Source organism: Poecile atricapillus, chromosome 3 (genome assembly GCF_030490865.1).
Source record: "Poecile atricapillus isolate bPoeAtr1 chromosome 3, bPoeAtr1.hap1, whole genome shotgun sequence".
Lineage (NCBI taxonomy): Eukaryota > Metazoa > Chordata > Aves > Passeriformes > Paridae > Poecile > Poecile atricapillus.
Genome location: NC_081251.1, coordinates 87,099,586 through 87,112,747, shown reverse-complemented (window position 1 = coordinate 87,112,747; position 13,162 = coordinate 87,099,586). Strand labels below are relative to the sequence as shown.

The following is a 13,162-nucleotide window of genomic DNA, read 5'->3' as shown; positions in this document are numbered from 1 at the left end:
GCTATTCAAAAATGTTGTAAAAATCAATTTTAAAATAAATTATACAATGACTTCCATGAGATATTCTGCATGCAATATGAGTTTTGAAACACCATCCATTACCTTCCAACCTTTAATAAAGTAAGTAGAAAACTACATACTAACAGCAACAGCTTGGGAAATACCACTCAAACTACAAAGATCCATCATGATTCACAGAAATATCAATACAATGTTTGAGTAGGTTTATCTAGTTCAACAGAACATAAGTATTTGTTAAGAGTTGAAAGCCACCAGGAGTCCAGATAAAGAATCTTAATCTTTCCTCTATTTGTCCTATCAGATCTTTCTTGGTTTTGTTTCCTTACTGGTAACAAGCCACTTTCATTGTTGCAAGTTGCCTCTCCAAAGCAGAGTTTTTCATCCAGGACTGGAGAAGGACTATGAACTTCTACTATGTCTGTCATCAATCCTGCATTTGTCTCTGTGTCCACTGACAACTATGTGAAAGAAGGCTGTATAGAGGTGGAGGTTGGTCTCCTCCAAAGTAACAAGTGACAGGACAAGAAGAAACGGCCTCAAGTTGTGATTTAAGAAAAAATTTCTTCACTGAGAGACTGGTCCAACAAGCTGTCCAAGAAAGTGGTGGAATCACCATCCCTGGGAGTGTTCAAAAAGCTTTTTGTAGTAGTTTAGATTCGCCAATTTTTGTTTCCCAGACAACGCACCAAATAATCTGGTGGTTTTAGCACTAGCTAAAAACCACCAGAGTACTTACTCATCTCTTGCTGTAAGATACGGATTAGGAGAAGGGCAAACAGGTTTAAAACTTAAACAGAATAAAGAAAGTTTATTAACAGAACTTTAGGGTTATAATAACACCTCCAGAAACCTTTTCCTCCCCCCACCAAACTTTTTTTCTTTCCAAACTGACACTGTAGAGACAAAATCTGGGATGTTAAAGCAGTACTAACTACATGATAGCCTTTTCATCAGTCTCTGTAGAGAGAGGAGTTTTCTCTTGTCATTCCGTGTAGAGTTCTCCAAAAGAAAAACAGTTTTTTCGTGGCTTTTCATTTCCATGCCTGGCAGCTGCCCAGAAAAAAACCCTGCCATCATGCTTTCCTCCCATTTTCACACCACTCAGAAGTGTGTTCATGGGCCATGAACTCAAGGAGTATTATTTTAAGGATGAGTTATTCAAAGGCAAAGGCAAAGGTTCTCTCCATCTCTCTCTATGATGATCTCTGGGAACAGAGGTTTTCTTCTCTCCCTTGGGGCAAAGGGTCTTCATCAGCTTTCACTTCTCCCTTGATACTCCTTTGTATGATGCTTGTGATGTTCAAGCATCTCATGGGATCACAGCTACTGTGGCACATGGTTTAGTGACAAACATGGTAATGCTGAATTAATAGCTGGCCACAAAAAACTCAGAGGTCTTTTCCAACCTTACTGATTCTATGATTCTAAGCCAGTGAATTAGTCGGACCCTCTCCCTTCTTTGCAGACCCAAGCTGTCAGAAAAAAAATTTGCAGTGTCCAGCATTGGCAGAAACTCATCCTTTTACAATTGAAGGACAGTAACTGTTAAAATTTAAAGACTATTCCATTTTTTTCAGCAGAGAAACAGAGCAGGTCACTCTCTATGAAACTATGAACTATTGTTAGTTGGCTTTCTTAATGAATTTTTATACATGCACTAAACTTATTTTTTCTTGTTTCAATGCAACTAAAAACAAAACCTGAAACAGAAACGTAACTTTTCTACTGAGAAGAGCAGAACTCTTTTGTCAGAAGGTCAAAGGCCTTTCAGTTACAGGACAGTTAACATTGCATTGCTATCAGTACTGCTGGTGTCAAGCACAATGTGTGGGATAGGAAGGGCACGGAAGCATGTGGTATGTCCTGTAAACACAGCTAGGCAAAGTTTGCATGTACCCAGCAAATCAGTGGCATGTATTATCTGCATGGCTCAGTGGAGGGCTCCCAGTAATCATCATACCAACCACTGGCCGAGCAGTTACTTGCTACTAATCACAGAATTTGGTTTGGAAGGGACCTTAAAAGATCATCTAGCTTCAACCCCTCCTACCAAGGGCACGGACACCTTCCATCATACCAGGCAGCCCTGAGCACCACCCAGCCTAGCCTTTAACACTTTCAGGGATGGAGGATCTAGGTTCTAGTGATCTGGATTCCTCAAGGTTCACTTGGAAAAGGTCAAACACTGTTAATTAAACCGCTATGGCTGACCCAAAAAGGTTTTTTTCAGCTCATTAGGGATCTAGACAGCCACTGCTGTGTATCATTTACACAGCAGGTATGTAAAATGTTCTGAGTTCCTTCACACCAGCCATTTCAATGCAAAGTTCATGGTTCTGCCTTAGTAAGGGCTGAACTTGAGATGCAGCTTGTGCAAATCTGAAGTATTTGGTACTTCACCCCAGGTAAAATTTATTCCCAGACTTCATTCTCAGAGGAAAAAGGTAGAGCCCACCTAACCTGCTATTTTTGCTAATTATTTTACAGAGACACCTCACTCTTTCCAACTTGTTCTCATATTCCTTGCTATAATCACTTGACATTTCTCCATTTTTTTTTATTTTTGCTGTCAAAACCCTGGAAATTCCACCCAGACCACCAGGAAATACCCTAAGCACATTTCTTCTTACCTTCTCAAGCTCCTGCAAATACACTTGAGCAGTAACACACGCTCTCTCAAAACAAGCCACAACTTCCTCCTCCCTTTCACAGAGTCGAGCATGTGAGGCAATTGAGTTCGCTGAGCGCTCCAGTGACAAACCTGAAAAATGACAATATCTTCTTTAACTGAGGCCCATTAACAGCAATATGGCCATATTATTCTTAATTTACCAGTTGACAGGAAGGCTTTTCCACATTTGTTTTCCCTCTCGATTTGATGACTTTTAAGACACTACTCCCATGAAAATACAATTCCTATACATGCAAGGCATCTTTGTCATGGTACTCTAACACACAGTGCCAGTGAACACTCCTACTGTGCTTTTCAAATACTTTATGAAGACAGGACACACAATCCCTCTGTTAGGAATCAGCAATCAGGGAAAATAAGGCCTAAATTTCCAAAGACTGCTACAGATCTTGGGTGCTTCAATTCAGTGCCAGCTTGGCACTGAATTTGAAAATTTCTAGGCATCTGCTACTTCAAGTGAAGTTTTCAATAAACAGCAGTGTTTAGGGGAGAAAACAAACAAACAAAATCCCTAACTGGAAAATGATACAGAAACAAAGTCGGAAAGTCTGAGGCCATTCTTGGAAAATCTGAGCACAAGCAGATTGCTCAAGGACACACAGCAAGCTCTTGGCAGAGCATAAGAGACTCTTAACCACAGGATTACTCCCTTTCCAAAGGAAGGAAAAAACCCTGGGTTTTGTACTAATGAACTTCATTCTTATATCATTATCTAAACACGGAGTCTGTTAATTGAAGATGCAAAGCGACTGGTGCCTACACTAAAAATTTCTACTATCAGACCCTTGTCTGGCATCACACTATGACAACCTTTATATCTTTAAATCTAATTGGATAGGCCACACATTCATATACCAGTTTTACTCTAATTGGTACAGGTACTTATGCCACACTAGATCTCTACAAGACATAACTGATTGAAAACTTGGATCTTCACCAACCACAACTCCACCAACACTCAGTAACCCAACACAGATTGCAAAACATTCAGCACATACTTTCCAATTAATTTTATCTATAACAACATTCCCTAATAACAATGACAAATATGTAAGATGTAATACAAAATTCTAGTGTGGATCTGACACAGATCCACAGAGGTGACTAAAGAAGAAAATAATTCAGCTGTCCAGACAGCTCTTCAATAAAGTAATTTCATCTGTTGCAGCATGTGGCAAGGGATTTGTGAAGACCCACCACAGGCATCAGCCATGCTTTCCTGGACTTCTACAGTTCAAGGGCCACAGCACCTCAGTCTGCTCATTCCAGGAGTCTTGGCAACAAACTGCTATGAGGCAGCAATGGGCAACCAGGCTTCCCCATGATGTAAGATACTGTCTGGGCGCTTGTGGTGGAGGAGCCTGAGGTTCCTAGGCAATCTTAGCTTTGTTTACTTCTAATGTTCAACATTTGTTTTGTCCCCTTGGTAACTCTGTGAGGAGTTTCCCTATCTCATGTCTTACATTTGAGCCAGACATAAGCAGTTAGCTCAGTGGGTTGAGAAAAGGCCTCCCTGGTTCAAGCTCAAGGTGGTGCACACTCCTTCTGTCCTGTCCCAAGTCAGAAGTACACAGTGTGTTCCCTCAAAGATCTGTATCTTGGATACCTTTCATCTCTGAAAATATAGACCAGAGTAGAACAGAAGGACTGAATTTACTTCAAACTGACAGTGTGTGGGACAGGGATGACAGTCATTTTGCTGCTTTTAACTAAAGCCCAATCTGCGTCTTCTTCCTTCTGATGAACATCTTGTACAGCTATAACTGATTTTATCTGTAGCTCATCTATGAGGTCTCTGTCTATATCACGGGTTGTTTTCCTATTATTTCAATGCTTCCATTTTCCAGTCCTATAACTGTGTAACAAGGGAAGGAAAAAAATGCTCATTAACTCTCTCTACAGCAAAAGAATAAACCAAAAGTATCCAGTGCTACAATCAGAACAAATAACCTAGAAACATTCTTCTTACATATGTCTCAGTTTTATCTACCTCTGAATTTCTAGTCATTCCCCTAAAGTGAAAATAAATTTTAAGAAATCTGCATTTCATTCCCCTTAGGGCTGAGGACCTTGCAGAAAAACCCAGTACAATCCACTGACATTCACATACAAGGCACATTTAATCAAGCTGCGAGAGCCATTTTAACACAGTCTGTACAGGGGTGTTTACCATGGGAGATGTCACACAGATAGAACAAGCTGATAAAAAGCCATTTACATACATGCTACAGCCCACTGCAAGGAGTTACTGTCTCTAAGCTCTGACACAGGGGAGGAAAGCAAGCAGCCTCTGCCAGCATCAGGTACTGACAACAAACATGCCCATCCATGGAAGTCAGAAAAACAGAGCTGGGGCTGATCAGAGACAGGGGAAGGAACATCTCCAAAAGGATTCTTGCCACAATAAGTATCCAACAATGCACAGTTAAAACAGACACTATGCTACACTGCATTACTTGTAAAGGGCTAGAAGGAAAAATTACTCACATGATGTGACATTCATCATGGTTCTCCAATACTGTATGCACTGACCTGATGTCATTCAAATACAAAATCTTCTACAGAATCCAAACTGGGCTATTCTTCCCTACCACAGAAGTGCAGTAACAAGAAAAATTAGAGCAAGCAGACTGTAAACCCAATATACAAGGGGAAGAATAGAGGAAAAACAATGTTCCCTACTCTTGCATTCAGTTCTCACAGTTCAGTTGCATACAGTTCTCACAGTACAAAGCCCCAACAGTAAGATTTGCTTAGGGTGCAGTTGGGTAAGACTTGACAAGCACAAAGAGCACAAATTCCATTAACTCTTGTCCATCCTCCAGTTACCAGCGCAGAAAAGAACTTTGAAGCACAACACACAATTTAAATTCAACTCGGTTTCCACGATGTGTCAGAAAGCCACTAAAGTCCACTGGGCTTAGCAAGAAAAGTGGAGCTATTGCTAAGACAGAATTAGCTTCCAATCAAATCATAATGCTACATGCTTTCTTGTTAACTGGTTAAGTAAAGGGACTCAGGTATTTTTCGCAATTAGCTGTGGTAAGAGAATACCAGCTTAAAGCTTACCTATACTAAGATTTTTCTCATATGAAACAGGTGCCCAAATTTAAATAGATACATACCTATACACTGCAGTAGTTTCTCATACAGTGCAGAGTTTCCTAATAGAGTATGGCCCAGACTCATGATTTTGAGACATGTTTCCAGATTATCCTTCTCTAAAAGAACAAATTCTACCCACTTCAGAGGAAGTAACTTTTTATGTATAGAAATGCTGCTTTTCTCTCCTGCATAAAGGCAAGGCTTCAATTCACCTCCTCTAGCTTTCCCAATGATTCATCTCTGCCTCTTCACCTTTCTATCATCTTTTCCCCTTCTTCCCTGCCCTCAAATCTAAGCTGCATTTATGTAAGAAAAAACCCAAATCCATAAAGTTTATAAGACATACCACTGAACTAATGTCCTCTTTGAGTTGAAATGCATTGCTCTCATATATGGAAATCTGAAAGGGGAAATTTTAGGAAGGCTTATTTCCACTTTCATCTCAGTCATTCCTTGCCAAGGAAGGACACTGATATCATATAGCTCCAGTGCTCTGAGGTGATATTATTACCAGAACTGGAACATTCATGTGCACGTGGACATGTGGTATCAGATTCTCAGCAACACAAATGGGATGAAAATTCATGCCAGAAGGAATCTCTGACGGTCCATGGTCTAACCTTCTACACAGAGAAGGGCCAGCTCAGGGTGTTACCCAGCCTGGTACTGAAAGCCTCTGTGCACAGATGGAGATTGTACATGAACTCGGGAGGAGATTAAGGTGGCTTTATTTTCCTATGGTTCATAAACTAGCTCACCAAATCACAGCTCTCCTCCTTCCCAAGTAGGTATAATGCATCAATCCTCTCACAGGTTCTTTTAACATTGCTTTTTACACGGACTTCAAGCTTCCTATACTTGGATGAATTTAGACAACCAGGGAGTGGTGGGTTTGTTTATAGGTGCAAGAATTCAAGGTCATCACTTTCACCAACAGTGCTAGCCTACAGCTGCTAAAACCCCATGGCCCAGGAGCATCAGAGCTACCTGGCAAGCTGAAGAAGATATCAAAGAAAAACAACAGCATGAAAAGCATGAACCGAAACTCATGTGTTGCATCCCAATGCTATGTGCTGAACATATCTATGACAACATGAAGCAAAAGACATCTTAGTGTGGAACTTACAGCCTGGCCAACAGCACCAACCCCAGTCTGCAAGATTCCACTGTCTGTGCTCCTGCGCCACACAGACAGGCCAACCTGGTCAGAAGACAGTGTGACGCTAAGATAACTACTTCTACTCTATGTACAGGAAAGTAAGTAATTTGTCTTGAGGTACGCCATACACAAAGACACTGCATGGCAGCAGCTGCTGCAGTGAAACTGGTTGTGTGCACATTCTCATCCTGGAGAATGCCAGGTCATTCTGGGTCATTGTCCCCTAGCACAGGATGCACTTTGCTTCTAACACGTGGCCTTCAGTCTTGTTCAGAAATGTGGCTCTAGGAAATTAATTAGCATTGAAACAAGATTAATTTTAAGACTTTAAACATATACATGTGCATGCTGACTAATCAACATCCATCAGAATACTGAACACTTTTCAGAGACAAAATTCAAAAGCACAACCAAACCACTCTAGAGACGGTATTACAACCAGTCTGCCCTGCCAGCTAAGGTCTGAACTTAAGAGCACAGTCTTCAACTAGCCTATTCCATCACACTGTCTTGGAAAGCAAAATAACCCAAACCTCAACAAGCAGCAGCTGGGATTTGTTACACATAGGCAAGACCCAGCACCATGCATTATTTCTGCCACAATTCACAGCAGTTTAAATAACTCACAACTTGGTCTTGACACTTATCTCCCCAGCAACTAAGCTATGATTTTATTTGCAATGCAAATAGAGGAGGGGAAGAAAGGCCTAGGAGCCCTTGATTTTGAGCACATTGATTCATACTGCAGCCTGTGAAAGGTGGGGATGAAGAGACAAGTTTTGCTGTTCAAGAAAGCTGCATATACTTCTTTCACTGCTGCTTCCTATTACATAGAATTATTGTAAATTTCTGGCACTCTGTTACAATCCTGAGGTATTTTTCATGTAAAAGTCTCAAAGGTAGAAAGGCAGAACATTCCAGTAACCCCACGTAAAATTATCGGAAGACCTTTCTAACTATAAGCTGGGAATGAAGCCTAAAATTTAAGCAATATGTGAAGGCTGCTCAGTTGCATCAATGCAGAACTCAAGACTTCCTACTCCCAGCTTTCCTATTACATGCAATAAACCAATGCTAACAATGTTACTCCACTTATTTTCAAAGCAAGGACTCTATCTAGTTAGACTTGTAATTACAGCTCAAGTTTATTGCTAAAATTAGGACAGCTTCTAATGGAGTGGCTGTGAAGCCAGAAGGCAGCAAGCACTCCCCTGAGATGCAACTTCGGTCCCTTCCCTCAATCAATGCTGCACAGGTTCTGCATCACACCATTTATCTTACGCATAGCAGAAATAGCAACTTTAATCCACAGACACTAATTCTTTGGAGCATATCCAGACGTACTCAACTGGCTGTTCTTAACCTTCATGGCATGTCTTTTAATCTTTGTTTAACCTACAATACAGTGGTCTCCAAAATTCTTTGATCATATTAAGAAAAAGAAAAAATCGAACATGCACACCAAACATATGCATATAGTTATATACAAACATTGCTTCACAAACTACTTATTATATATTTATGTGTTTATTTTTTCAAAAATACCTGCTAGATAACATGCTACTGACCTGTGCCACCTGTCACTAGCCACCTGTCAGCAGAGAAAAGCCCTGCAAATTCAGAACACTTGACGTCTTTTAAAAGCAAAAAGGCATAACTCACCTTTGACAACTATTTTAACCATTTTGCCATTACATAACTACTGAGCTGTGGTGTGTACAGATTTTCATGGTCACTCCCCATCTCATTACAAACTACAATCTATTTAAAAGTCTTGTTTTCATAAAGTTAACCCCACTGATCTGCCATCCTACAGCACTTTGTACATTTCTGGGCTGCACTGTACTCCTAAGTCGTTCTTAAAGTATTTCATTATTGAACCAATATGTTGAACCAGAATGTGGCAAGCTCCTTTAGCTTAGACATCTTAGAAATATTTCTGTTTCCATGCTACTATATACCAAGCTTCCCATACTGCCCAGTTTCTTCTAATACCTGTTTTTTCAAGTCTTTGGCAATGTCTTCTCTGTCTCCTCCAAAGGAAAGCATTTTAGTTTGCTACCATATAGTTTTTTTCATATTACTTCAGCCATTTTTCCACAGCAGGAAGAACAAGTGTTTACCCAGTGTTATACTTTGTTCATATTTTGCTTTTACATAACGAAGTTCAAGAGAGGCTTCTAAAAATTTAAGCACTGAATTGAGTGTCATTAGACTTCATTGATTAGATCCAATTAGACTGTCACTGCTTTTACCTGATTCAAGAGCTCATGCTAATAAGCATGTGTAAGCTCTGACACTCTTACTGTTCATTTGTGCTCCTACTTCTAGTGTTACCTGAAATCCACAGGTTTTTGAGGGATTGAACCATTACATGCTTATTTCATAAGTTTAATTTCATTAGTTTAATTAGTTTAATTAAAACTAGACAATATAATACATAAATACACTTAAGTAGGCACAAGTGAGCTGCAACATATGAAAGTGAATCAACTAGTGAGGATGCCCTTCCACAGTGTGAAACATCCTTTTTGTAAGATACTTTTGTAGGCTCTACATGATACAAGACCCTCTGACATACTAAATACTAAATACTGAAATACTAAAGATTTATTTCAGTGTGGGGAGCTTTTTTTTGCTGGTGGATTTTTTTAAGCAAAAAATAAATATGAATTATAATACTTTTCTTCTGCACCACAGTAGATCATCTTGCTCAACCCCTGGGGCACATGCACCACTGCTGTAACATATTGACTGTCCTGGTATAAGACGCCACCTCCATTCCGTGACATCAAGATTTGCTCTACTGGAGCAATGCTGAGGGACAGCAAACAGGGGTGATCAGCAATCTCTTACAGCCCCACATCTAAAGACTTTGTCAACACCATCCACATCCATAAACTGTCATGGCATACTGCAGAAATGACTTTTTTCCCCTGGTCTAAATACAACAGGAAGAAGCAGAAGTGAAAAAATGCTAAGTTGAAGGGGCACAAGAGAGAGGAGATGGTACTGACAACCAAGTATTGGAATTTATTCAGCTTGAGTTTATCTACACTACACTTAAGCAGTATCACCAGCAAGAAAGTTCTCTTCTAGCTGCAGAGCCACTGAATCAGACTAGCACTAGAATCCTGTGCTCAATTTTTTGGCACCTCACTACAAGAAAGATCTTGAGGTGCTGGAGCATATACAGAGGAGGGCAACAGAGCTGGTGAAGGGTCTGAAGCACAAGTGCTATGAGGAGCTGCTGAAGAGCTGGGGATGCTTAGCCTGGAGAAAAGGAGTCTCTCTACAATTACCTGAAAGGAGGGTATAGCAAGGTGGGGGTCAGTCTCTTCTACAACATACCAAGTAACAGGACAAGAGAAAATGGCCTCAAGTTGAACCAGGGCAGGTCTCGATTGACTACCAGGAAAAATTTATTCACTGAAAGAGCTGTCAGGCTACCCCGGAGTCACCATCTGTGGAGGCATTTCAAAGATGCGTAGGTGTAGTGCTTAAGGACATGGTTTATTACTGGATTTGGCAATGTTGGGTTAACGGTTGCACTTCATGATCTTACAGATCTTTTCTAATCTAAATGAGTCTGTATCCATTTGGAGAGAAGAAGAGAGAGAAAGGAAGGGTAATTCATATTTTACTATGCTGATTTGTATCAAGCATTCAAGACAATCCTATTTAAAGTTATTAGAATGGACAGAGCCTGCAATGACTAACAGGCTTGTTGTCCTGTCACTTAAAATAGTCAAGAGACATTTGAAGCTTACTCTAGGGCAAACCACCAAATGTAAATCTTCCCACAGCCACTGGACACATACCATGCTACACAACACAGCCCCAGCACGACATCGTCATCACAGCCATCTAAAAGCTACTTCTAACACCGGCCATCTGCAAGTACATTTGTATTAGTTCTCTTCTAGTGAAAATAAGTGCAGCATGTTGTTTCATTTAACCTTACAAACATCGTTGCATTTCCTCGGAAAAGCATGGGCAAATACTCTGCCATCACCTCCTGATGCTACTAACTCCAGCTTTAGAGAACTAAATCATAGTGCAGAAGGTGGATGTTTTATGCATGTGTGCTATCAACCACCTACAACTGTGTGTGGGAAAGGGAGCAGAATAACTAAACCTTACCATCACAGAAACTAAGTCACATTAAGAAAGGGAACCAGAAGCTATTCCCTTTTTCCACTTTCCAAATTTCAGTAATCTGCATTTACTTGCCTGCATCTAACTCTCCTTGAAAGTCCAAAGTAATACCCATGCTGCATTTGTGCACAGCTGACTGTGCTAAAAGTGCAAACTACTTCTAAGAAGGTAAGCCATGTGATCCAACAGCAGAGAAAAGCTCATGGAGCTCAACAGAAAAGCCTAAGTACATTAAGAACACCAAGGCCGGGCTTGGCAACTCTTTCACATCCAAGCAGGACGCAGTGGCACAAACGCACACAATTCACCAACGTGCAACAGGTTCAAAGTCATTGTCACAATGTAAGGGCAACTCCAGACTCTTAAAAATGCTTTTCTGAAACACCAACTAAAACATACTAATACTATGTCCTTTTATCAAGACATCGGCATCCACAAAGTGGGTTTTTTGCTTATCAGACAGCTAATCTGATGCCAGCATGAATTAACAGCATGCCTCCTGTCTTGCTGTCAGAACTGTGAAAATTAGCACTTTGAAGTGCATACCAGGTACAGAACAAAGTCTCTCTCTCTCTGATGCAGATTAACATTTAAAAGATGCATCTTTTGCCAAACAAAAGTAAAAACAAGTTCTGCCAACAAAATGTCTTATTTTAATTTTAATGTACTATTGTGTCATACATCCTTTTGGCTGGGATTCAATTTTTCTAATGGTCAGGCAAGGAAACTAATTTTTTTATTTGGGTTCTGTTTAAAGGAACCCATCTCCCACAGATCTCACTTCTCAGAGAAACAAAACTCGACCGTTTGTAGTCATCGGAGGATTCCAGCAAAGGAATTTATGCCCTGTCCCTGCCAGACCCTTAAAAAAACTCCAAAACCAAAACATACCAAAAAATCCACAAAAACAAAACAGAAAAAAAAAATCATAAATTCTTCTATTCTACTGTGTCCCACTTAGTCACAGCAGCAGCTGAAATTATTGACAACCTCACCAAGGAGCTGCTAGTAGATGAAACAGCAGTTAAGTAACAGAGAGAACTACAAGCAAATATATAATCTCAAAAGCAGCAGCATATAGGTTAACAGTTGCATGCTGGCAAGCATTCATCATCCTCATGAAGCCCATTATCACTGAAAAGCTGTATCTGTGTACAAAAAAAGTGAAATCCAAGTTTTGGGTAACTTTCCCCCTAACTATCACCCAAACCTATGCTTTTCTCATCTCAACTTTGTGCTGGCTCTTCATAATCAACGAGCTTTCCTAAAGACAGTGAAGAACAGTGGTGTGGTGTTGTCTTTAGGAATGTTCTAGATACCCTTCTCAACACTTTTCAATATACATGAGTGCCTCAGTCAGCATCATCACTTCCAATGTGGACAGGTTCCAGACAGTAGTGAATTTGGACCCCTGGGAAGTCAGAACGTATTAAGGTAACAATCCTTCTGACTTAAACAGGATTATTAAAGTATAGAAGATTTAGACTTTCAAGTAAAAGCCTATGGTACACATGCCATAATGTCAACAGTGCCTAAGCGACAAAATACTTGACAATTAAATTAATGGAGAGACACAGGGAGGGAATTCAGGCTCAGGATTTTTCCCCCTGCATCTTACAACCAGCTGCCCATTTCTGCTAAATGGGTATATCATAGCACACTGCCCTCAGGTCAGACAGTAATAGCAATGCAAGCAGGGTGAAAACTCAGCTTCTATAGGGAGGGTGGGGTAAACTGCTGGAAGGAGGTGAGGAAGAGTTGAGCTTCCTCTTTTTTTTACCACTAGCAGATTTGAGTACTTTCTTTGTAGTAATGTGGCTCCTAAACAACAATACAGAAATGAATCATATTTATCTTGACATGGGCAATTACAACATGCTTTTACTTTTCTCTATTAGTGTATAGAGAGAACATAAAACAAACCACTTACTTGAACATGTAAAAAATGTCATCAACCGCCATTAACCCATTTTTCTACACCTGTTTTAGTGGACAAGACAAGATATGCCCTTACATAGTAAAATATA

At 40.2% G+C, this 13,162-nt stretch overlaps 1 protein-coding gene across 4 annotated transcripts in view; it reads right to left on the bottom strand.

The window, feature by feature from the left end:
- Window positions 1-13,162, bottom strand: part of TTC7A (tetratricopeptide repeat domain 7A) — a 203,094-nt gene that overhangs the window by 178,932 nt on the left and 11,000 nt on the right. For all 4 annotated transcript variants that reach the window (XR_009277214.1, XM_058835343.1, XM_058835342.1 and 1 more), the window contains one exon: window positions 2,652-2,782. Coding sequence is in view for 3 of the 4 variants with exons in the window: in XM_058835343.1 (XP_058691326.1) it covers window positions 2,652-2,782 (131 nt within the window). In the remaining variant the exon portion in view is untranslated. The remainder of the gene's footprint in view (window positions 1-2,651; window positions 2,783-13,162) is intronic.